Source organism: Zonotrichia leucophrys, chromosome 3, assembly GCF_028769735.1.
Source record: "Zonotrichia leucophrys gambelii isolate GWCS_2022_RI chromosome 3, RI_Zleu_2.0, whole genome shotgun sequence".
NCBI classification, from domain to species: Eukaryota; Metazoa; Chordata; class Aves; order Passeriformes; family Passerellidae; genus Zonotrichia; species Zonotrichia leucophrys.
The window spans coordinates 72,627,781-72,653,616 of record NC_088172.1 but is presented as its reverse complement, the minus strand read 5'-3'; the positions used below and the strand labels follow the sequence as shown (position 1 = coordinate 72,653,616).

At 42.6% G+C, this 25,836-nt stretch overlaps 1 protein-coding gene across 3 annotated transcripts in view; it reads left to right on the top strand.

The window, feature by feature from the left end:
* Window positions 1-320: 320 nt before the first annotated feature.
* PRKD3 (protein kinase D3) overlaps window positions 321-25,836 on the top strand; it is a 51,519-nt gene continuing 26,003 nt past the window's right edge. Inside the window, exons 1-6 of one of the 3 annotated variants that reach the window (XM_064708781.1) lie at window positions 321-385; window positions 3,124-4,151; window positions 13,730-13,868; window positions 15,518-15,649; window positions 16,331-16,488; window positions 18,657-18,846. In XM_064708781.1, the coding sequence (XP_064564851.1) occupies window positions 3,861-4,151; window positions 13,730-13,868; window positions 15,518-15,649; window positions 16,331-16,488; window positions 18,657-18,846 (910 nt within the window). In that variant the 5' untranslated portion in view covers window positions 321-385; window positions 3,124-3,860. Of the gene's footprint in view, window positions 386-773; window positions 875-1,572; window positions 1,662-3,123; window positions 4,152-13,729; window positions 13,869-15,517; window positions 15,650-16,330; window positions 16,489-18,656; window positions 18,847-25,836 lie in introns of those variants that run through there. The other 2 variants (XM_064708782.1, XM_064708783.1) reach the window with 2 other exon arrangements.

Sequence of the window (25,836 nt, the reverse complement as noted above, 5' to 3'; positions counted from 1 at the left end):
CGGCGGGGCGGCAGCTGCAGCTGGGGGCGCAGGGCCCCGCAGCTGGGGCCGTCCTATTCTATTCTATTCCGTCCCGTCCCATCCCGCAGTAGCGGCTCGGGGCAGCGCCCGCCACGGCCGAGGAAAACTAACGGAAACTCTTTCAGGGAGCCCTGCGCGTGCGCTGCCGCGCGCGCTGAGCCCCCCGCCCGCGCGGGGCACGCCGGGGCTCGTGGTTCGCATAGGCCGGGCGGCCAGCGGCAGGACGCGGTGGAGGGACTACAGCTCCCGGCAGCCCCCGCGGCGCGGTCCCGTCCTGTCCCGGGCGGCTCTGGTGTGTGTGCGGGGAGCCGCGGGGCTGGAGATGCGCGAGTGGCCGCTCCGGCCCGGGGCAGCGGCGCCGCAGGTGAGCGCGGCGGGACCTGGGGCGCCGCCGCCGCCGCTGTGGGCGGGAACCGCCGCGGGGTCGCGGTGTGTGGGGATGTGGGTGTGTGTGTACGGGGGTGGGGGCCGCCGCCGCCACCGCGCCGGGGAAGGGCGGGGGCGGACTCGAAAAGTTCCTGCCGCGGCGGCGGGAGCGGCGCCGAGCCCGGCACGGGCCGTGCCCCGGGGGAGCGCCCGCCGGCCCCGCGGGGGGAAAGCGCCGCGGCGGCAGCTCCGCCCTGGGTGCCCCGGGGTGGGGGTGACGGGCCGAGGCCACATCATCTCCGGAGATGGTGCCGGCGGGGGCGGGTCGCGCAGCGGGGATTTAAACCTGGGAGGGACGGGCGGGCGGCTGCCAGCGCCAGCCCGGACAGGGCTGCGTGACCCGCGGCAGGCAGGACGCGTCCCGCCGGTCCCGCCCGGCAGCCGTGGCGGGGAGTGCCGTCCCTCCCGGTGCGAACGGCCCTGCTGGGTAAGAACCGCGAGTGGAGCCGCCTGGAGCGGGACTCGGCGTCCGCGGCTCGCCTCGCATAGGGACGGCAGGGCGGGTGGAGGGCCAGGTGTTGGAGAAGCTGCCCGGGAGACGCTTGGTTTGGGGACAGCGGGAACGGGACGACAGCGCTTCTGGGCGGGCGCAGGCTGCGAGCCGGGCTGCGGGGGAAGGAGGCAGAGGGACTCCTTCATTGCCCCTGCTTCTCTCTGCTTTGTGAGCTGTGGAGATTTCTTTGCATAAACAAAATGCAGTATTGTAGATTGCATGTCAGTTTCAGGATACGCTTATTGATTTGGTGTTCGGAAGAACTCTATCCTCACTACAAAGTGAACAGTTTATATGGCTTTCCTTTCATAGAAAGATCCATTCTTTCCTATTAAGCAACAAAAATAAACTTTTTCAAAGGCTTGTGTGCAAATACATATGGTATCAAAAGGCTTTGTCAATGCAAATGCATCGTGCCTTTGACAAACATAATTAACGTTCTAATTAGGCAGTTGTAGGTGAGCTTTCACAGGACGCTTTCACTGTCTTAATTAAACTTGCCTAGCAGACTCATTACTTCTTTCACATCATAAGGCTTTTCTGTTCTCTATTATGTTGGTTAGGCATTGTTTTTTGTAATTCAAATCCACCCCTAAGGCTTCATATTTGCTGTCTCTGGTATCTGTGAGAGGTGAGGGAGAGGAAAGCAGGATGTAGAAAACAAGAACAAGTCATCTGCAAGCAAACTTGAAGGCACTGTGAAGCTGCTTTCTTGAGAAAGGTCTTTAAATGTTACTGTTGCTGTCCTTGCTCTTCCTATTTACTGCTTTCATCTGTATCGTGTTTAGCGTGTTCTTTAAGGCCGAAGTTTCTTTTCAGATGTCGTTGCTACAGGTCCAACGAGTCTTCTGTATTTGAAGGCAAGAGTTTCTAGATAACTGTGCTGAAAATCCAAATGTATCAATTTGTTCTGTCTTCCAGAGCCCCTGTTAGGAATTTTTGTCACAGTACTGAGAGCTTATTTTCCTCCCAGTACTGCAAATTGTGTATCTCTCTTTCCTTATCTACCTTTCAGAATGCAATGACAGTGGGGTTTTCACCTGTTTGACTGGTAAATACCAGGAGTGCATAGTGTATTAATTGGACTGTTTTAGCAATTCTCAGCCTTATTTCTGGGAAGGACGGCTTCTACTGCATGCAATAAGATGTGGCATTTTGCTTCTGAAATTTCATTGCGAGAGTAGTACACTTTCTGAGTGGTTTTTTTTTTGGTTTTTTTTTTCTTTTTTTTTTTTTACTACATAAGGGAAGGAAAAATATGTGAGCTTACTGATTTTGGTATCCTGTATGGATCAATGCTCCTTAAAAACTGTTAGCAATATGTAGCATCTATGTATTTGGACCACTTTTGCATCCATGGAAAACTTTTCCTGTGGCAGAAGTTGCATGGGGAATCTTTAAATTATTCTTTTCAAGCATTTCAGCTGCTCACGAAATGCTTGAAATATTGAATCAGGCAGCATAGCATCTTGTAACAAGTATCTCAAGCCCATGCTTGTGAAATTATTTATTTTCAAAGGTTGTAGCAGACTTGCTTTTGTAATCAGACATGTGAGTATTATTAAATGATTTTTTTCCCAAAGGAACCAACTGATGCACAATTGTAGGCTCTGCATATCTTCCTATAGTTAAGAGTTTGTGCAACTCATTCTTCAGTTTTCTTGAATAACACTATTAAAATGATACCCTGAGTACATTCTGCCACATAGAGTATGAGTTTTTATCTTGTATTTTTTTTGACATTTCTATGTCAAAAAAAATTAGGAAATTTACATTAAGGAAATTTAATGAATTTCCTTCCCTACCCACCAACTTCCCAATATAGATGTGCAGGGCAGAGCTGTGTTCTACTCCTCCCTCCCCATACCTTTTTTGTTTTCCTCCTAAGCACTAAGGGCTTTGCTCTGCTAAGCTGTTGTTAACTAGAAGTTGTAGTAACATATTGGTCAGTTCTAGATCTGATTTTTCTTGTGTATCATACAATGGGAAAGCAGTAAAGTTTAATTTACAAGTACAAAATACTTCTAATGTAACACATTTGGTGTTATTAAACACTATTTATTATTAACTCCTTTGAGTAAAAGGAGTTGGTATCCTGCTGCGTAAAAGTAGCGTGGTTGTGACATGGGTATGTGAGTTCATGCATTTCATGTGAAATAACAACTTTATCTTTTCCCCTACAGGCAGAGTACAATGTTTCAAAATGCTGGAGATTATCTGGGTGATGCTACAGATTACATTTAATATGATTGTATCTTCAGACATTCTGCTGCTCCATTTCATGAGCTAAAATATTTTATAAAAATGAAATTGGATATCTTCATTGATCTTCAAGTTCACTGTGTCCTGTGAATTCAGAGAAGACTTTCTGAAGGAGGAAGAGATTCATCACACACGTGGACTTCTGTTGTTGCTCAAGGATACACTTTTTTTTCATTGTGAAAGGCTATCTGCATGAAGATGAGTCTTCATTTGAGATATGATCTGTGTAACTAGGTGAACAAGGATCCTTTTAATGAGTTATCAACCTCTATTTCAATCTGCTTCTCCAGCTTTTGTTTTTTAATAAAAAATGAAGGACAAGTACAAAACAGAAGAGCTGATGTGTTTCTGTGAGGCCTTTATATAAGCTTCTGTGTCTGGATGTGGTGCTAAAGGACAAGCAATCTGCTTTTGATCAGCTGATTGTAACTGCAGAAAGAGAACCTTTAATTTAAAGTAACTTGCAGCTGTAATTATTTTACTCTTTGGTTTGCACCGAATGAAAGGGAAATTTAAGTTTTACTGGTCAGGAGCATTTTACTGAACTAAGAAAGGGAAACTTACATTATCCTTGTTTTCATTTCAAACCAAGAACCGATAACATATTCCACTTAGAATTTGACTGCTAGGGAGATCTCGGCAGAGTAAAGCAAGTCAGATGTCAGCAAACGACTCTTCTCCCCCATCCTTACAGAAGTTTTCCCCACCTGCGTGTCATGCTGCTGCGCCACAGACCCCATCTTTGTCCTCAAGTCCCCAGTCGGGGCTCTCCAGCCGGCTCTCCAATGGCAGTTTCAGTACCCAGAGCCTCACCAACTCCCGAGGCTCCATGCATGGCATCTCCTTCCTTCTGCAGATCGGTCTCACTCGGGAGACTGTCACCATTGAAGCTCAGGACCTGTCCCTCTCTGCTGTTAAAGACCTCGTGTGCTCAATAGTTTACCAGAAGGTATGGTATAATGCTACTGTGTTCTGCTGATGGCAACAGCTGTTTGCTAGCAGGCTGTTTAGTAATAGCAACTGAGATATGCCAAGAGTTTGGTATGGTGACAAAGATCTATGCTAGGTATTTGCAATTATGCAGAAAGAAATTTTGGTAGTTCTCAAGGGAGAAGCTTTTAATTCAACAGGAGTAAACCCTCCTCTTGCTTTCTCACTTGAAATCTAGTAAAAGAATGTGTAGTTCTAAATTTCCTGCATGATGACTTTTCACAATATGGGCAGTTTTTTCCTTTTAACAATTGCCACTGATACCTTAGGTTTTTACTAGCTTGTGCTTACTACTGTTGAAGAGTATTCTTGCATCTGCATAGCCAGCTACTGTGACAGGACCAGTTGTGGCTACAGACTTGATACTTGCTGTTCTTTTTGTTTCTAGTTAATAACTAAAGATCCCACCAAACAGCTAACAATGTCCTAGTATTGTTTTTCTGTATACCAAATACATGTGTTACTCCTGTATGTCAATATATTCCTGTTAGGAGAGGGTGGACCGAGAAATAAAAGAACCTTGGCACATTTTTCCATTGTGTCTTGGCTACCCTGTTGCAAATGCTGCCTATTTAGGAAGAAAGTAACACTGATCATGTTGGTTTTGCATCCAAATTTTATCTTTAGGTTAGGAAGGTTAGATCCTAAGAAGCAGCCTGAATAGAAGTTAACAATATTTCATAAAGTAAGAAATAATTGCTGTTTTCCATCAAGGTCAGGGAATTATCTCCATGTCTTTCATTGTTGACATAGTGGTGATATTTATCATTGGTTAGTTTTATTATATAATTCTTTTTCACCTAATAGCCTGAAAAAATGTAAGTGCGTGATATGTTATTTGTATATGTTGTTTATCTTTTTTTCCCTATCTCATAACTTACTGCATATTTTTCATATAATATATTTCATATCTTTTGTATTTTTACAAACAAGTTAACAAACAAGCCAATTTCATAATAACTTCCAAAATGTAATTCAGCATCTTCATTCCTTTCTGAAGAGATGAGTTATTTGGGTCAACTTTTTTTTTTTTCCTGTACCATGCATGTTAGGTGTACCTTTATGCAGCCATTTTAGGGGCTGCTTTTTCTTTCTATGTCCTCCTCTTTACATCTGCATATTTCCTGTCTTTTATCTTAAAGAAAGATGAAAACAAGTACATTCACACTTATTTTTCTTTTTTCCTTTCTGTTTTTTCAGCAGGCTCAGCTAAAATTTTAACGTGAGGTCTTCTTATAGCTCAAAGTTCTTACATGCTAAACCTAATCTACTGGAAAACTGATGAGGATTTCATGATCAGTTTTCCTTTTTGTCTGGCTTTGCTGCAGTTTCTGCTTTCCTGCAGCTGATGCTACCAGAAAGTGACTGCTCAGTGAAAGCACAGGCAGCAAACTGATCAGGAAACAACCTCATGTGTGGTGGATTCATCTTTCATAATTAGTTTTGCAGCTCATGCACGAGTGGCAGTATTCTCCCTGTACTCTGACAGCAGTATGTTCTGCCTTGACTTTTTTTCTCTTAGATCTGGTGGCTGTTCAATGTTCTTGGATTAGTGGATACCTGATGTGAGAATTGCAAACTGCATTCTTGTCGGTAATTGTGCGAATGGTTGCTGCTTTTTTCCAATTAAAAGCTTTGAACTTGCTGGGTATGCTGTTGAGATTCAACAGTGTTAAAGCTTCCCTTTCCTCTGGTATTCCACAGCTTGCTTAAAGTGTTTTGTCCTGACTGCAGGGTACTCTGTGGTTTGTGGTTGTGGTAGTTCCGTACTTAACAGTATCTACTTACTGTGACATTTCTTTAATGAATGAGGAGAAATACCTTTTCTTTTTTTTTTACTTGGAATAGTAATTGATAGCTTTTCTTCTTATTTGACTGTTATCGTTACTAGAGTTAAACAGATGTTTCCTTACTTAACAGTCACATTTCAGGTTTGTATTCCTGAACATAATCTGGAACAAAAAAACTGAGGAGTCCTTTGCTTACTTGGGAGCTTAAACCACCTGCCTTACTGTATTTGAGGCTACAATTGCAGTATCAAAAGTGTTGGTTAGGGCTCTGCTTTTCTGTGTTTCCTGCTTCAGACACTGGTGTTCAGTGTAGCTTGTTCAGGTTTTGCTGAAGGGTAATTAGAAGCAGCATCAGCAGAACTGAAACTAAAGAGACGTGTCTGCAAAGAGAGTGAGATGAGTAATGCAAATATTTGGTGTGTCTCTTAGCTCTCATACAGATGTTCTGAACATCAGGAGATGTTTTTTCTTTTTAAGTGTTTTTCTTCAATTTTTTTCAAGCATAAAGTTAAGTTTGGGGGTTACTGTGTTAGGGTTGTTTTGTACTGGAATGGTTAATAGAACTCCTCAGAAAATCCAGACTTTTGACTTTATAGGGGTGCTTAAAAAAATTCTTGCTTATGGTCTCCAGTACATTCATGGTCTTCTCTGTTCATTCCTTATCTAGGGTGCTCTGTATGAAAGTATCAGACATACAGTTCTCAGGGGCAATCTGAAGAGGAACATAAGCTGGACACATATGGCTGCTGGAGCAGAGGGACAGTGTTTAGAAGCAGAAAAACTTGTAGCAGGTAGACAGTGTGTGTCCTTGCACAGTAGTCAGATATTGGAAAGGCAAGTTCTTAATCCTGTTCTGTGTTTGAATGCTGTCTCTTCATTCCTCACATGAAGTAGAACAAAGGGATTACTGACTTAAAACTAGAAACTTGCACGTGGTGATGTTCCACTGCCTGCAGACTGAGAGTTATGTTGGACAGCATGCTCTAAGTGCTGTATTCTAGTTCACCTAATTTTATTCTGGTTCGAGCTATAAATGAAAAACATTTGATTACTGCAGCTAAAAGTGTAACTTGAGTTATTACTTGTATAGTATCAATACCTGCAAAATTTGTTGTAGATTTTTCAGTAAATTTATGAGTCTTTACTTTCATGTTTCTGCAACTTCTCTATCTTTTTTGGTCCACAGACCTGTCCTTCATTGTTTTCACTTTTAGTCATACTCAGTATTCTCCTTCTCTGTATATATTTCCTCTGATGGCTTTGTTATATTTTGCTCTGAAACAGACCAACTGCTCCCCTACCTTAGAATGTTTCCCTGAAATTCTCTTGATCCTTTGACTGTTGCATTCTTTTTGATTGAGTACTGATACTTTACCTATGTAATCTTTTTCTTACTCTTCCTGCCTAGTTTTTCTAGAACAGTTTTTTTATTGAACCCATCCAAAGTCACCATTTAGCAAAATCAAAGTGGTGTTTCTTATGTCTTGCTGATTAGATTCTGCTTCTGTATTTTCATTACATTATAAGGATCATATTGCAATCCATCCATATCACAGATGGATTTCTACAGCTCTTGCAGTAACAGCTTGAGCGTAATAAATAAGTAACCGAACTGCAACCAGTGTTCTGGGTTTTTCTCCAGGTTAAGCTTGTGATAGTTCATGGTGTTTGTTTTTGAAAGGCTCTAAAATGAAGGCAAATCATCTCTTCTGTTCAGATGTGCTCAAATCTGCTTTCATCCTACTGCTCTGCCTTCTTGACTTGTCAGCTCTTTTCTTCATAGGAGCTAGATAATGCAGAGAATTAGCAAGAGTTGAGGCATGAGAAACAAACATGCTTTTTGAGAAGGTGGGAGCTGGGGAGTTACTGGTGGCACAGAGGTGTTACATGGGGGGCAGATTAGCATTTCCAGCATGGTGATAGTTTGTATGCCTGAAAACCTAGCCAAGCAGTAGTCCAAGTATGTCTGTGCTGAGGCATCTGGTGAGGGAAGGATCTTCTGCAACATGTTTGAAGCTAATCATCTGTGTGATAATGTCATTTGGCACATGATTCTAAAGAGTGGGAGTGAATAGCTGGGTAGGGATGCAGGATAATAGAATGGATGACTTCAGTGAACAGAGAGACTTTCCAATGGTGTTTTGGACCATTAGACTTTGGAATTAACTTTCAGTGGTTTGAAGCATTTGTTTTGAGTTATGACGGGTCATGAGATATTGGACCTTGAAACAATATCCGCCTACACTTTTCCCTAGTGAGAATTTTTGGCGACTAGTCCAGAACTTTGCAGAGTAACTCCTGGAACTTGAAGTAAAGGGATTTTTCAGTTACTGCCAAGATAGAAAGAAGCCTCAGTTGTATTTCGCTCAGAGTACTGACTGCTGTATGTTGGTTGAGTTCTTCTGGATAAAAAAAGACAATGTAGTGCACTCTCAATTAAAGCTAGCTATGGTGTAATACTTACAGTATGAGCATGCTAGATAACACCAATGATTTTTCCTCAGTGTAATTGTAATATTGCACTAGTTGTGTTATTTGTGCTAGTATCACCAAGTATTAATAATGACATATATTCTTGATATAAGTTGATGATATTGTTGTACCAGAGATTAATTTTGGCACAGTCTAGTGCATATGTAGACTTCCCACAAGTGATTTCCTGTCACTAGATGCTCTTTTGGAACTGTTAAAACTGGGAACAGTCATGTTTTTGCTTTTAGGAAACTTAGTAATACTGGGATTAGCAGTTTGTATGTTCTGAGTAACTGTGCAGATACATTAGGCTTTTATGCAGGAAAGTAATGGCTGTATAATCCCATAAGATAAAACAGGCTTAAAAAAATTCTGCTTTGAGTTTTGTTTTCAAGTTTACATTATGAGCTCTTAACACTTCAAAGGAACTGGGTAATGTTCTTCCTTAACAGCTTCGTGTAACTGAGCATAAAGAAAGCTATAAAAGCTGTACTTCGCTGCAGTACAAGAGAGAAGAATTTGGTAGTGTACAACTTGAACGTAGTTCAACTATTGAGCATAGTTTAAGCTTTGCGTAAAAATTCTGTTAAAAGATCCCACTTGAAATGAAACCCCTGTTAATCGATGAGGTTATTCTTGGCCAGCAGTGTGCACTGAGCCTTCTGGCCAAGGTGCTAGCAAGGAATGCTGCATTCCCGAGCGGACTGGGGAGCGGAAGAGAGAGCAGGCGCCGCATGCCGGGAAGGAGCCAAGCTGCTTGGTCGGAGCTGATTGCTCCCTGCATCCAGGCCCGGCCGAGTGCCTTACCCAGGGCTCTGCTGGGCCACCTGCAGCTCATCAGAGCCGGCCATGGGCAGGGCAGCCAGCCAGCGCTTCCACGGCTTGGGCTGCCCTGGGGGCAGAGGAGAGGAATCTGAGCCACAGTGTGTGGAATCGAGTTGGGGGCAGGCACCCTCCCCGTAAGTGGGAATTTTTTTTTTTGGTGGGAGTGGGGGGGGAAGTGTGCAAGGAAAGAGCAGGATTAGTTCATTGAACCTGAAACATTCTGTTAGGTATGATTGAATTTGGAGGCTGCTGCAGCTCTGTCCCTATGTGCCAGCTACAGACAACAAGATTGACCGCACATTCCTGATAGACACAAGCATTTGGATGCAGGTGTGCAGCACATACATGTGTATGCACAGATCCAAACAGATCAACAGTGTTTGTGTCTGGGAGCACTCCCATGGGCACAAACAGCACCAGTGGTCCTATGCTGTATCAATCTCTGGTGGTTCAGGATGGAGGTCTGGTAGTGGTGAAAAATGACACGTACTCCCTCACCAACCAGTAAAAAAATAGCAGCAAACAAAGGTGGGTGTCTCCAGCAGCTGGCTTCAAGCACTCTCTGCTACTTCATTAGCCACTGGATCTTGGTCTTTTCAGTTGCTGACACCTGGATATTCAAGCTCTTGATTTCACTTACTCTGATCTCTGCAGTCACTGGGATTGCAGGGTCCTCTTGCTCTGATTGCTGGCAGTCAGACCCCCCCATACACACATGTGGGCTCAGAATGAGAGGAAATCATTCAGGAAAATAGCTAGAAATTGAATTTAATGAGAATAGAGGACGGGTGGTGCTGATGATGCACAGGGCATGATCAGACAATTGTTCTGACCAACCCCTGTTTACAGATGACCAGCCTCTTTTATCTTCTTATCCCTCAGTTTTTTCCCACGTTTATTCCTCCCTGAATCACCTTTTTCCTTGCCTTTGTTGCCTTCTGTAAACATTCCGTAGGTATTGTACAATACCAATTTCCCAGCATTTTATGATCTGTGCCATACCATTGGACAGCAACCACTCTCAGGCCAAAAAGTGTTCTGGTGTTGACTTACCTGATCAGTGTATGTGTGGAAACCGGGTCTAAGGATGTCCTGTGAAGGCCAGGGTATCTTTTCCCTGGAGTTCTTTATTTGGGTTCCTACCTGCCCTTCTTTCTCTGTGCTCCCCTGGCTTGTGGAGATGGGCCTGATGGCTCCTGTGAAGGGCCTGGGAGGTCCTGGGCAGGGTGTTGGTGGCCCCCACCTGCATTTTTCCTCTGTGCTGCTTTGTGGATGTGCAGACAAGCACCTCACAAGCAGGACAGGTAAAGGAGCTGCTGAGGTTCCTCAGCTACTGCCTGTCGCTGTAAAGGATTCAGGAAAACCTCCTAGCAACTGAAGCTCCGTGCTAATGAACAGGCTGTGTCTCTTCTCATCCTTTCAGCTTTTGGAATTATTATTTCAGAAATGGAGATCAGGCATGCACAATGCCTATAAAAATGTGTCCTGGTGTAGTCTTGTCACATGCTATAGAAACTCTATGCAGAGGCTGTGTTTAGTGAGAGAACTCTTGTACTCCATACGAGTATAGATTATTCCTTTGATGGTCGTGAGCTTGTGATTCTGCATCATAGTCTAGAAGCCACTGATAAAGTTAAGTTTGGAAGTGGAAGAAATATCTTTTAAGGAGGTTAAATGTTAGAGTTACAAAACCAGACAATTTTTCACAGTCACTTTTATGTCTATGTATATTGGTTTTGGAAGAAAAGGGCAGTAAAGCATATGATGTCAATAAGAAAAGCATTCACGATACAATGCTTTTCTTTTAAGCTTTTTCAAAGCTTAAAAGGTCAATTTAATTAATGGAAAACCAAATGAGGATGTTGATATCAACAGTTCTAACAATCTGTAATGCATGATTTTGCTTTTTTTCCTAATATTTCTACTCCATAGAAATTAATTTTGCCTTTGGAATTTATTTGAAAAGCAAAATCTTAGTTATAGGTATTATAATGTTATTTACAAACTTTGGATTAATGATGGTGCTGCTTTCTAAGGGATGTAATGTCTCATATTTTTAATGATTAAACTTGCTGTCACAAAGAGGACTTCAGTGTTCATCTGTAACTTTAGTTTATTTTGCCAGCTAATGCTTTTCAGTAATGAAAATTAGTGTAGTATATTTAAAAAATTTTAATAAATCCAAGATTTGTACATGAGAATGGGTAAATGGCACATAGGCAGAATATATTTTGTCATAGCAATTAAGATAAGTGCTGCTTGGCAGGTGATTATGTGACCTCTGGTTACTGAGGTGGAGGATTATGTGTAGGGATGTTCTGGCAGCTGCACGACAGGGTTATGGTCTTAAAGAGTGAAAACAAATTAAAGAGAAAAACATATCTTTATCAAAAGAAGGAGACTCAAACCTGTAAAATATCTTGGAGGCTTCCTTAAAGTCTGTGGTTTGTAGGTGGTTCCGTGAACTTAATACGAAGAGACAATAGTTCATGTGATTCCCTGAGTCATGAGTTGTCCCTCCTGGCAGCTGAAATTATTATTGGTGTTATTAAAAGGTGTCATGTGTATCTGAAGGCAGATATATACTGTTGTAATATTGATTTTATATCTCTTTTGTTAGAATTAAGTTCTTCAGCAGTATAATGCAATTAACAGAAGTGTACCGAGGAATAGACCTCACAGCACTTATTCTAATAATGTTAATATATCTTGTTTTCTGTCAATCAAGGCAGAGTGGGATTTTGGGTTAGAGCTTAAAGTAAGTTTATGATGTGGTTTCAGTTATAAAGAAATGTCAGTTTCCTTGGAAGAATTACTAGTGACCGTATCTTTGTGTGTTCAGAATATAAAGTCAAGTCCTGTGCGTACTTGCAGAGATACTGACATACATATTTGGGCAGCACAGCTAATTCTTGCTTTGTATTTTCTTTCCCATTACAAATGATCTTTGGGCAATTGGAAAAATGTAACTTTTAATATATTCTTGGGTATTTGCTATTCTACATAGGAAGCCTGAGAGTGAGTTGGGAGACAGAGGAAGCAGCTGGCTGCTTTGGCATCGGCCCAGTAAATCAGTTTCTTCTTGCTGTGGACTGAATACCTCTGTGTCAGAATAAATTTGTCAGCTCTGTCTTTTGTTTTTGCAAGGGTTAAATTGTACAAATTCTGTCTCTTAGTGACTGTCCAAGGTAGATAGCATGCTTTCTGGAGCAAGGACTTCTTCCGTGTTAAGTGTCATGTAATTATGTAGTGCATGCACACCAAAACAGAGAAGACTAACTTGGTATTTCAGGTAAAATTGCTGCTGTAAAGAAGACATTATTTTTTCTCTGAATGAGAAGAAAGTGTGAAAACAATGGGCACACTAGATATGATACCTTCATTATGTATTTGATTTTGTATAAAAAAATCTTAGTTAATTACAATTAATATACTGCAAGCTTCATGCAGTTTAGATACAATTGACTATGCAACATGTAAATTACTAATTTGTTACCTCCTTAATTAAAAGTTTCTTGTGAGCTTTTCCATATTTTTTCCCCGCACTTTTCCTGTTTTGATCTGCGTGTGTTCCCACCTCAGGTTGGAATTCTGGTTTAAACCAAAAGGTCAAAGGAGCTGCTTGAATGCTGCTCATTCCTCTCCAGGGTCTGTTCCTGCTCTTTTCCCCCATGAACTGTTTACTTTTAAGCTTTTCATTTTAAGAAGTTTTACTCATGCTTGACAGTGTTTTGAAGAGTAAGGAAAACAAAAAATGAGATAGCTTTCAATGAGTAGGGAAAATACAGAATGAGAAAGCTTTTTTCAGTGATGTGTCATGGAAAAGTGGCATGTTATTTAGTGTATCTGTTTCCTGTATGGATTTTTTTTCCTGTCCTTGTGAGGATTTGAGTTTTTCTTTTCACAGAATCACTGAAAGTGGGTAATGTTGGAAGGGATCACTGGAGGTCATAGAGTCCAACTTGCCTGCTGAAGCAGTGTCCTCTGGAGCATATTACTCAGGATTACTCATATCTGTTGATCTAAACTGTTGTAGAACAATGGTATGGAGCTTCTTAGCTGGCTTGCTGCTCAAGAAAAGTGCAGCAGGTGCTGCTGGAGTGTCTCGAGCTAAATACCCGCCTGACCAGAATACCTGTGAAATAAGGATTAAAGGTGGTGGTATCCAAGTTAAAAGTCTGCATTGGCTTTTATGTGCCAGACTGATTATGCTGGTCTGAGAGATTAAAAACCCAAATAAACAAAAACTTTAACACTTATTTTTTTCAGGTTAAAAAAGAAAAAAAAATAGAAATTTTCAGCAAATGCTTTGTTTCCTCAAAAATAAGCAGATTTATTTTGTTGTCATGAAACATTTACAACTCTTGAGTTCTGTAGCTGTTATTAAAAACATTGATGTATAGGATTATCAAAGAGCATGTATTAATTTAGAGTTTGATTTCTATTGCAGTTCCCAGAGTGTGGTTTCTTTGGCATGTATGACAAAATTCTCCTGTTCCGCCATGACCTGAACTCAGATAATATTTTGCAACGAATTACATCAGCAGAAGAGATACATGAGGGAGATCTTGTTGAGGTTGTACTCTCTGGTAGGTATTATTGTAACAGTGGAACAACTCTTTCTTCAGTTGATTAAAAGAAATTAGGACTTCATGGAGCATTATTTTCATGTCTGCCTTGAGCTTTTTCACTTTGGACAATATACTTTGGGGTAGAGGTTTCTGAGAAAGTCCTAGAGTCACTGATGCTTCAGCACTCAGTTTTGTTATTTTTTCATTGTTCTGTTTTCATCTTCTTCAGGTTTATTATTAAAAATAAATCTGAATTATACAAATGAGAATTTATAAGTATAATAATACCAGTTTTTCATTTTTGTGATTGTTTAAGGTGAAATGTAGGTAGGATTCAGAATTTGTTCTTCCAAGTTGTGGGTTTTCTTTTGCTTATATCTGTCTTTTTGTTCTGTAGTTTTTGCTATTGATGGCTTATGCTGTCATAAGTCTTCATATAAATGCTGTTGCTGAATCATACCTATAAGAACAGGCTCTTACAGGTTATTGTAGTTCTTAAAAATAGTTTCTTTGAACAATATAGTCCTTAGAGTGGTGGTCATTAACCACTAACGAGGACAAAACAACCCCAGCCCTTTGTCATTGTTGTGTTTGATCAATACTTCATCAAATTCAATCAAAATTCAGCTGTAGTTAAACTACAAATAAAAGCTGGACTAGTGTTGAGCAGTTTTTCAAGTCTTTGAGGATAAAGTGACAAACTGAGACTATATATTAGAAGGAGAGACCTCTTGGCTGTCATGAGCTTAGATTTGTAAGCTTGGTCAATAAAGTATGAATTTGATAGCTGTAAGTAAGGCTGAGTCCTTGGCCACATTTCAGGGCATGTCTAAACTGTTCAGTAATTGATCATCTTATTTTGAACTTTTCATTGCTTCTGATGAATAGCATATTTGCAAAATTTGTAATGTGACTCTTGGCAGTCTCTGACAGTTTCCTTACAGACAGACAGACCACCCGAAACTGAGGCATTTTGAAGACATGTAAATCTCTTTCAGTAGGATTTTAAAAATAAGATCTGAATAGGGAGTGTTAGTATGTATCTGATAAAAAACCAGTAGCCATCAGGACAAGGCAATCTTGATGTAAAGTACCTTTTTTTTTTTGTTTCTTTCCCTCAAAGATACAAAACAAAAGAAATTGAAATATATCTACACTCATTTAGGGAAAGTAATATTTCAGTGTTCTGTGGAAACTTTATCCACAGTTCTTTTTTGATACACTGAGTTTAATCTAATAAGTTTTTACTGCAGAAGTACTTTAGAAGATAAAAATCTATTTTTAGAACTGTCTTTTTTTGAAAATTTTGTAGGTTACAGAACAGCTTGGAAAATTAAGTTGCTCTTTAAAACATTTACTGTTGCTTTTAGCAAAGCTTGTTGTACCTGCCTTCAACTTAGTGAGGTTTTCAACAGAGTGATTCATACTGTTGATTAATTGGGAACATTAGCCTACAGTGTTCAGTGGATATTTTTCCTCAATAAAAATGTTTATTGAGAACTATGTAGTGTCCTGAATGCATATTTAAATGACATACAGTAAAATGCTGATTTCTAAATATCTTGTAAGTGTTCTTTAAATTAGCCATTTTTTAAAACATGTTCTTTCCATAAATCCTTGTTGATCCTGTGAACAAGAGTTATAACTTATTGCAATTTTTTTTAAAGCTTTGGCTACAGTTGAAGATTTCCAGATCCGTCCTCATGCACTTTATGTGCATTCCTACAAGGCTCCTACTTTTTGTGACTACTGCGGAGAGATGCTTTGGGGTTTGGTACGACAAGGATTAAAATGTGAGGGTAAGTCAGTCTATGACATTTAGTGTATTTGTGTGTGTGTATATCTGTATGAGATGAGGAAGAAGTTGTATTGTGTTTGGTATGTTACCAAGTGATAAATACAGTACTTCCTACCTGGAAGGGTTTGTGCATTGGAAAACTGAAGTTCTGATCTTGACATTAATGCAGGCTTGGGCTATTGCATGACCTTGGGCTAACGACTTAAGAAATGTTGTTTCCCACTCTGAATAAAATAGCTAGCTTACAACCTCGTGTTCTTTGCACAAGGAACACGTAGTTTGAAGAGACTCCCAAAGGGGAATCCCTTTCCTTATGGCTTTCATCCAGCTGGCTGTGGAGCACTCTGCAGTCTGCTGTCAGGTACTAACACTGCCTTCTCACTGAATTCTTCTTGCTTCTTGTGCTCCAAAGTGAGGGAGTGATGAAAGCCTCCTGGTGCTGGGAGATCAGCTGCTTCCAAGTGTTAGACCTTGTTACTGGAAGTGGGCTTACTGGAGAAAAAGCTGTTTTTGTGAATAACATCAAAAACACTAAAATCGGAGAATTTGACACAACAGTCTATTTCTGCCCTTGCCATTGTCCTGGGTCATCTTTTTAAAAGTCCTTTATCAAAATATTAGTACTGTTTTTTTTTACTTTGAATGTTGGGAGGTTTTTTGAATAAACAAACTCCTCTTCCAGGTTGTGGGTTAAACTACCATAAGCGATGTGCCTTCAAGATTCCAAACAACTGCAGTGGAGTGAGGAAGAGGCGCCTGTCTAATGTGTCTTTGCCAGGAGCAGGGCTTTCAGTTCCAAGACCAGCACAAGCTGAACACACATCCTCTGCCTCCGAAGAAGTATGTAATGTGAAAGAAGAAACAATTTCTGGTTTAAATTCTTTAACCTCTGAAGAACTAGATAGTGTTTTAAGTGGCTTATGATGAGTATGTGGGAGTCAAACTTAACCATTATGATCAGTTTTAGTGAATTTTAAAATACAGTGATTCTTAGACTTTGACACTTAGTGCTTATTATTACTGTGAGAGATGCAACAGGAAATAAATTATAAGTTATATATAAAAATTCATTATTGGCCTTTCACTCATGGTTATATGAAATCCTGAGAACTTTGGCTTCAGAATGATAAAACATCTTGCCTTCTAGTAATACAGATTAGTTCTGTAATTATTGTATCAGCATAGATTAGTTACTTGGCCAATGCAGTACAAATTGTAAGCTTTTATACTGGGGAAGAGTGTTCCCCATCTGCTGTTAAGCTTTTCACAGAGTTAATCCAAAAAACCCCAAACCCTATCTAGGAGGGTGTATGAGATGAAAGGCTTACAGTAAAAACAGACATTCATAGTAGTTCCTTGTTGTGATGATTGCTGAGAGGTTATCAATTACATAACAAATATCAACTATCAAATATATCCCAACTATATTGGGATCATGAGAGGAGAGGTAAGGATTAGATCCATTTGTTTGTGCCTTAGGCTTTTCTGGTAATCTGTTACTTTACACTATAACTATTCTTACCACAATTTAAATTACAAATCATATAGTCTACGTCAAGAACATTATTTTTTTTAGCTAGAGGCTATAAAAACTTAGTCTTGAGTAATGAAAAATATTTATTTTGATGTTTATGACTACTGGTAAGATTCATTCAGTGAACATAGAATTGTAAGCATTTATCACATAATTTAATTTTATGATTTCTGTGTGCATGTTTAGTACTTTTTTGATACATCTTAATTTTACTCAATTCTTCTTCTGTTTTAATTGAAGGGTTTTTTTTAACTTAATTTCAAAAATTTTTTTGAGGAGGTTTATTTTCTAAATAATTTTTATATCTTCTAAACAGTTTTGCCTAATTTAGTAAGTTATCCAGCATGCTATACCTTGCTTCTAAAAACTAATAGTTTGAGGTAGTGATTGCAATTTGGTCTGCCTGCCCCCAGTGCTTTCTGTTTTACCTTCTATATGGAGGCTTGTATGTGCTCTCTGCACCTTGTCAGGTTGCTCAAAAAATGAATGTTGTGAGTGAATTTCTAGCATTTTATCTTCTGTGGAAATAAAGGTTCATACATAACTTCCTGCTTTCTGTAAGGCTTTTCCATCTGGTATTTTCATGGTTTTGTTTTACAATACCAGAATGCCCTCTTAAAGCTTTTGGCCAGGTTGCTTTCTTGTCTGGTCGCTTTTGGAGCCAACACCTCCCTTACAGCCCCACTGACATTTTTTTCATCCACCAGGACCCCCAAGTCCTTCCCAGCAGGGCTGACACCAGTCCCCAGCCTGTGTTGATACAGGGAGGTGACCCAACCCAGGCGCAGTGCCAGCACTTGGCCTTGTTGAGCCGCACAAGTTTCACATGGGCCCACTTCTCAAGCTTATGCAGGTCCTGCTGGATGGCATCACATCCCTGCAGTGTGCCAGCTGGGTGGCATCCGCAAACATGCTGAGGGTGCACTCACTCCCACTGTCTGTCATTGATGAAGACATTTAATAGCTCTGGTCCCAGTGTCAGCCCTGAGGGACACCACTTGTCACTGATGTCTGTCAGGACACTGAGACATTGACCACTCCCCTCTGGATGTGACCATTTAGTCAATTCCTTATTCTTCTAAAGGTCTGCCCATTGAATCCATCTCTCCACTTTAGAGTGAAGGATGTTGTGGTGACCGTGTCAAAGGCTTTACAGAATTCCAGATAAATGACACCTATAGCCCTTTTATTGTCCACTGAGATGGAGTCACTCCATCATGGAAGGCTGCTGGCTGTCCTAAATCACTTCCTCCCTTCATGTGCTTAGCATAGCTCCTAGTAGGATCTCTGTGATCTTCCCAGAACAGAGGGGAGCCTGAAAGGTCAGTGGTTCCCAAGGTTGTCCGTTCTGCTCTTTTTAAAAGTGGGTGCAGTTTTTGCCTTTTTCCAGTTCACCTGACTGCTGTGACTTTTCAAGGTAGTCATGGCAGTAGAACTGTTCTGGTGCAAATAATGTATTCCTTCTTTATTGCAGCGTTGCTGCCCAGAGCCTAGTAAGAGGATTCCCTCTTGGAGTGGCCGCCCCATCTGGATGGATAAGATGGTGCTGTGCAGAGTGAAGGTCCCACACACCTTTGCTGTTCACTCTTACACCCGTCCCACCATCTGCCAGTACTGCAAACGGCTGCTGAAGGGCCTGTTTCGCCAAGGAATGCAGTGTAAAGGTAAACCTTGCATTTACTGCTGCAGCAGTACATTTCGGTAAAGGTCTTGTATTTAAAACTGTTTGCAACTTAGGTGGCTGTTGTATCCCAATATAACCAGTTAGATGGTGCCTAGGCCAGTTCTGACCTTCGCTGCTTGGCCAGAGGCAGCACTGTGGTGTTTAACCCCAGAGGTACCTTGGCTGGCGGCAAAGTGCAGCGGGGCACAAGACAGGACTCCGTTCTCCTCAGGAGAGAGCTTCTGGCGATGGTGGAGAGAAAGGGAATGGATTCTGCTAGAAGGTAGCCAGATGTTTATTCCATGAGTACAGATATGTCTGCACTGGGCCACTGCTGGTAACAGAATGAAGCCGCATGGTCTCATTCACATTTTAAGCTCAGGACAGGGGAAGGGGAGGGGACAGGTGAGTCACCAACCAGGTGAAGGGGCAGGGTCTCAAGGTACTAGGGACACCTATCACACGACGCCTTGCTGGTATGTTAGCCTGATTGACAGGGCACACTCAGCGAGGGGCGAGGGGGAAGGGAGAAGGTAAAACAGGATATTGCAACACACCACAACATCTCCCCCTAGTTTTGTTTAAAAAGAAGAGGGCTGTGTTTATGGTGCAGAATGATTCTACTGAGGCTTCCAGGTCATCCACTGGAGCACTGAGGGCTTCCAAATGGTAGACTTCAGGAGGGGGAGATGAGTTTGAGATTAACTTGAGAACCATGCGTCTGATTACTCCAAAAACAATGCTAAAAACTACAATAACTACAACTAAAATAAACAGCACTAAAATTACAGTTTTCAGAATAGATCCTAACCAGCCCGAGAGTCCCCAGCCATTGAAAAGTCCATTCAGCTCGTTGTCAGTTTCTCTGTTGATGTCTGAGAGCCTTTGTCAAGGTAGTCCATACGTGGTTTGGGCTGCGGTACTATGTAGGAGATTGCAGGTGGGATGATCACGAGTAGGACGAGAAGCAGGCTCGGTCTCATGACGTCTCGAGGCTACACACGAACAGTGGGATCTAAACTGGTACAAAAACTTGAGACAAACATATATTACAAACTATTCCAGATAGGAGGCTTAAATGGAATTTCCTCCAGAGAACGTGCGCGGCGTTTTCTTCTCCAGGCAGCGTGAGCAACCTGGGGTGCTTCTGCAGATTTCTCTGAGACTTTGGGAACATAGGGCTTTACCCATTCGGAAGGAACCCACCTTAAACCAGAGGGGGTGGACACACAGGCGTATCCACGTCCCCAAGTAACCAATTTGTAAGGTCCCACCATTTTCCAAGTCTCAGGGTCCTTTACTAAAACTGGAGGTTTTTCTTTCATCAACCTGTGACTGTTCCCCCCAAAGTGGCGTAGGATGGGAGGGTTCAGGCTGTCAAAAGAACAATTCAGAAAATTTATTGTGAATAGCGCCCTGGATAACCGGATGTGGGGAGGTTCTACCTTCAGAACCTGTTGTTGCTGGTCCAGGACCCTTTTAATATCACGGTGAGTTCTTTCTACAATGGCTTGACCTGTAGGGGAGTAGGGGATGCCAGTTTTGTGCTCTACTCCCCATTGCTGCAGGAAGCTCCCGAATTCCTTGGATTTATAAGCAGGCCCATTATCAGTTTTCAGCTCCTTGGGGATGCCCATGAAAGAAAAAGCCTGTAAGAGGTGTTTAATAGCATCAATAGATGATTCTCCTGTGTGGGCAGAAGCATAGACCGCTCCAGAAAAGGTATCTACACTAACATGAACATATTTCTGCCGTCCAAAAGCCTGTATGTGTGTTACATCTGTTTGCCACAGTTCACAACTGTTCAGTCCCCTTGGGTTTGCTCCCGTACTCACTGTAGGGAGTGCATGTTGTTGGCAATTTGGGCACGTGGCCACAATCGCTTTGGCCTGTTCTCGAGCGATGTTAAACTGGCGAACCAGGCCAGGTGCATTTTGGTGGAAAAGCTGGTGGCTGATTTTTGCCTGTTCAAAAACATTTGGGAGAGTGGCCATCACTGCAGGCGCAGCAAGAGCATCTGCCCTTCTGTTGCCTTCAGCAATAAACCCTGGCAAGTCAGTGTGTGACCTGACATGCATCACATAAAAGGGTTGCTCTCGGTGAGTGACTAACTTTACCAGTTTGGAAAGCAATTCAAAAAGTGCAATGTTAGATACATCTTGCAGTATTGCTTGATCTGCTCTGGATACTACTCCTGCCACGTATGCAGAGTCTGTAATCAGATTAAATGGTTCTGAGAACCTTTCAAAAGCCCTAACAACTGCAGCCAATTCAGCAACCTGAGGTGAACCTTCCACCTCAGCAATGTCCGTCTCCCACTGCTGGGTTTGAGGATCTTTCCAAGTCATAACAGACTTGTGGGACCTCCCGGACGCATCTGTAAAGACAGTCAGAGCCCTTTTTAAAGGTCTCCTACTTAGAGCAGTTCTTAATTTTAAAGTAAATTGAACATCTTGTTCAAACAATTTGCAAGCGGGCCGTGCTACCGAAAATTGTCCTGAGTAGGAATCCAGAGCAAACTGCAACACTTCATTTTCTTGAAACAATTGTTCCAGTATTTTCATAGTATTTTGACCTGATTTTAACTCAACTGGAATGTGAATGCACTTAAAATCACATCCTGCTAACTCCCTGATCCGGGTCCTTGCTTTCCGGATCAGTTCTGCTATCAGCTCCTGAGGCTTTGTCAGCCTCTTGGACCTTTTGTGACTGAGGAAAACCCATTCTATGATCAAGAGAGAGTCCCTCTGGTCCCGGTCCTTTTTTGGTGTGTCCTTTGCCTTAGGTGTTTGTTTTTCCTCCCACTGGAAAATAATTCCATGGAGGTGTGGCAACTTACCTAGGATGATAAATTTGAATGGCAGATCAGGCCGGCATCGGTGGGCCTGTCTTGTGGACATTGCAATCTGAACCTTTTCTAGAGCTTTCCGTGCCTCTGGGGTAATAGACCTAGGAGCACCTGGGTCCTCTCCCCCTTTCAGTAAATTGAAAAGAGGGGCAAGGTCTTCATTAGTCAGACCAAGCCATGGTCTTACCCAATTCAAAGACCCACACAACTTGTGGACATCTGCAAGGGTCTTGATCCTTGGATTGATTTCTAGTTTTTGAGGAACAATGGTCCTATTTCCAATTTCTAAGCCCAAATACTTCCAAGGTGGCATCTTTTGAATTTTCTGTTCCTGGAGCTCGAACCCTGCAACAATCAATGCATCGATCGTTAGGTCAAGCGCATGTGTTAGTAAATCATCATTGGGGGCACACACAAGGATATCATCCATATAATGGTAGATGATGGCCTTCTCTGCGGCTGCACGAACTGGGGAAAGCAGGGAAGAGACATACCACTGGCAGATAGCTGGAGATACCTTTAGGCCCTGAGGAAGAACGGTCCAATGGTACCTTTTCATAGGAGCTTCTGAATTGATAGAAGGGACAGAGAATGCCAAACGCGGTGCATCGTCAGGGTGCAATGGGATTTGGAAAAAACAATCTTTAATATCAATAACAGCTAATTTCCAATCTTGAGGAAGCATTGTTGGGGATGGCATACCAGGCTGGGGAGAACCCATATCTTCAATTACATTATTAATTTGTCGGAGGTCACAGAGAAGTCGCCACCTCTTTTTGTCAGCTTTTTGGATGACAAACACTGGAGAGTTCCATGGGGACATGGTCTCCACAATGTGGCCCTTTCTTAGTTGCTCTTGTACTAGTTCTTCAAGCACTTTTATTTTTTGTTTACTGAGTGGCCACTGTTTCACATCAACTGGTTCGTCTGTTTTCCACTTAAGTTTTTGAGCGGGGCGCTGTTGTTTAATGACTGCTGCACAAAAATGCTGTGGAGAGTCTGGAATATTAATTGTGACACCCCACTGGGCCATTAAATCTCTCCCTAACAAAGGTTCTGAATAATCTAACACAAATGGACGGATATTTGCCAATTGTCCGTTTGGACCCTCGAATTGAATAATGCTTTTGGATTGCCTTGCCAATTGCAGACCTCCTACGCCTCGAAAGTGACCAGCAACATTTTGTAAAGGCCAGTGTGCTGGCCAGTCTTGTACTGGAATCACTGTGCAGTCTGCACCTGTGTCTACAAGCATTTCAATGCGTTTAGACTCCCCACCCCCACTGACATTGCACCACAATTTGGGTTTATCTGTCCCAATAACTTGGACCCGGGCGACTGTGGGCCCTTGTTTATCGACATTTTCAGGTAAAGATGGCACAGGGATAGCTTGAGCAACAATTTGTCCCTTGGGAAGAAACAGGGGTGGGTGGAAACAGTGCAGGCTGAGAACAAATTGCTTGGGATCTGATGTTGTCAGTCCCGGAGCAATTTCGATCTCTTGTGGTGTGTTTTTGTCCCCAGTGATGATGTACTTACAACGAATTTGGTTCCAAGTACCCTTCTGTTCAGGATTTACAGAGACAAAATGCCAGTCAGTGTCCTTCAGGTGGAGTGACTCTGTCAGCTGCAACCTGTAAGGCTCATTGACAGAAGATGCGGTTAATACAGAATCACTTAAATCATAACAAAGGTTATTTTGTTTCACATTTAACAGTGGACTAGCGGACTTGGTCTTTGAAGCACCTGCTTCACTTACACAAATGTTAATATTATCGCGCGCTTGATTTATTTTACTACCCTTATTCTCTTGGCCTGCTCCTTTTATGTCTGCACGCCTGGCAGGCTGGCGCTTTATTCTTCGTTTTTTTGTTGTTGACCCCAGGGAGGGCTTGCAGTTCTCCTCCCCTGCTATTTTTAAATTCATCAAATTCCCTTTTCAGGGGGCACTGGTTACTCCAGTGCCCTAGCTTATTACAAAGCAGGCATGGTTTAGTGAGCTCAACCATTGCCGGTCTCCGCTGCTGCCCAGGGTACTGCTGTGCTGAGGGAGAAGGTGCAGGGCTGGCAACAGCAACACGCTGAGGTGGTCTTGGCAGCAGCCTTGGTCTGGTGTCTTCAGCTACAGTCATCAGAGGCACTTTCCTGTTACAGACTAGAAGCATATCTTTTAATGTAGGGGAAGGTTCCATAGGAAGGCTCAGGATTGCTGCTCGACACTGTTCATTTGCATTTGTAAACGCTATTTCTTCTAAAATTGCTTCCCTTGCATTTTCCTTTTTAACTTGTATTTCAATGGCTCTAGTTAGCCTTTCTACAAATTTCACAAAAGGCTCTGATGGTAGTTGTTTGATTTTACTATAGGGCTCAAAAGGCCCCTCAGGTTGGAGGGAAAAGAATGCCTTTTCAGCTGCTTCCTTTACTTTCTCAAGTGTTTCTGCAGGAATTGCAGCAGCTTGGACTGAGGGAGAAGACCATTGACCCTCACCACAGAGGTGGTCAATAGTAATAAGGTTACCATTGTTGTCTTTTGCTGTGTTTGGATCAGCCTGTAAGCTTGGGAGAGCATCTTTTAGCAGTTGTTTCAATGCTGATTCCCATAATTTGAATTCCGTGGATGTCATGAGACATGAAAACAATTGTTTTAAATCATGTGGAACCACAATAGTCCTACTTAATTCAGAATTTAAAAGGCCACGGAAATATGGACTGTGTTGACCATATTCTTTATGAGATTTACAGATCTCTTTAATCAATTGTCGTCCAAAAGAACTCCAATTGGCAGTTGGGGCTGCTCCAGCTTGAGCTGCAGGCTGAAACGTAACAGGGGCCAGTGACAACATGGCACCATGCATTGGGTCTGCTGTCTCCTGCTCTGTATCCCTTAAATCAGAAGCATTGGGATCACAGCTACAGGTTTGGGGACAGGCAGTGGGTGTGTCCCCACCGTGGGAACCCGGGGAGGGGCGGGGACAGGGAGCCGGCAAGGGGCGGGGAAACCGTGGGAACAAGGGGCGGGGTCAAGGGGCTGGCAGGGGGCGGGGATACCGTGGGAACAGAGGGCGGGGTCACCTGGTGACATCACGTCAGCAGCCGCCCCCTGGCAGGAGTAGAGGGGCGGAGCTGAGGGTACTGCAGGAAAGGCGGGGGGAGGGGGGAAGGTGTCACGAGGAACAGGAGGAGAGGGGGATGGGGCAGGAATTTTGGGATGCTTAAGAGGATTTTGGGAAGAAGAAGACCAGGTTTGGGAAGATGCCACGTGGCACCCACCATCTTGTGCACCCCCTAGGGACTGGGGGCCATTTTGGACATCACTGCTCTCCGAAAAGCTAACAGGGGTTTTAGAGGGAGAGGGAGGAACAGGGAGAGCAGAGGCACATGGCTTTACATTTGGCTTTTTCTCCATTTCCTTTTGTTTGAGCAATGCTGTTCGAATTTGTAAACTCCAGAACACAAATTTAGCTGAGGGTAATTTGCCAGATTGTCCTAAGGTTATCAATTCATTCCCAACTTTATCCCAGAATTGAATATTGTGGATTTCTTCAGGGGAAATGTTTGGGAACTGCAGAAAAAGCCATCTTATAAACTGTTTCAATTTTCCTTTAGAGAATTTCACATTACTCTTGATTAGAATGCTAACAATATCATAATACACTCCCCTTTGTACAATGCTAAGTTTGGAACCCATGATAGATGTAAAAAAGCAGAGTACTTAATCCCGCCTGACCAAAAACAAAGCTAAAATCAGCTACCAATTTCTAAAAAAAACCACAGATAGAAAGCGATAACGAGCAGACAAAAGCTTCACAATGCAGCTGTATATACTGCTTTTAAAATTCCCGGGCAGCAGCAGCAGGGCACGCCCTGCCGAACCGGCACACCCTGCCGAACCGAGGCAGAAACAAAGCCTCCCCCGCCGTGGAATGCAACCCCCCCGCGGAGCAGAGGCAGCAGCCACGCCACGTGGCAGCCGAAACCGGGACGCCCCCCCCCCCCCCGCCGCGTGTGCAGAGCACGCCCGACCCCGCAGATCCCCCGGCCACGTGGAAAGAGAGCCCCCCCCCCCCCCCGCAAAGAGAAAGAGAGTCTCCTAACACGTGTCTGAACACGCTGCTGAGCCGGGGGGGGAAGGGCAGAGAGCGA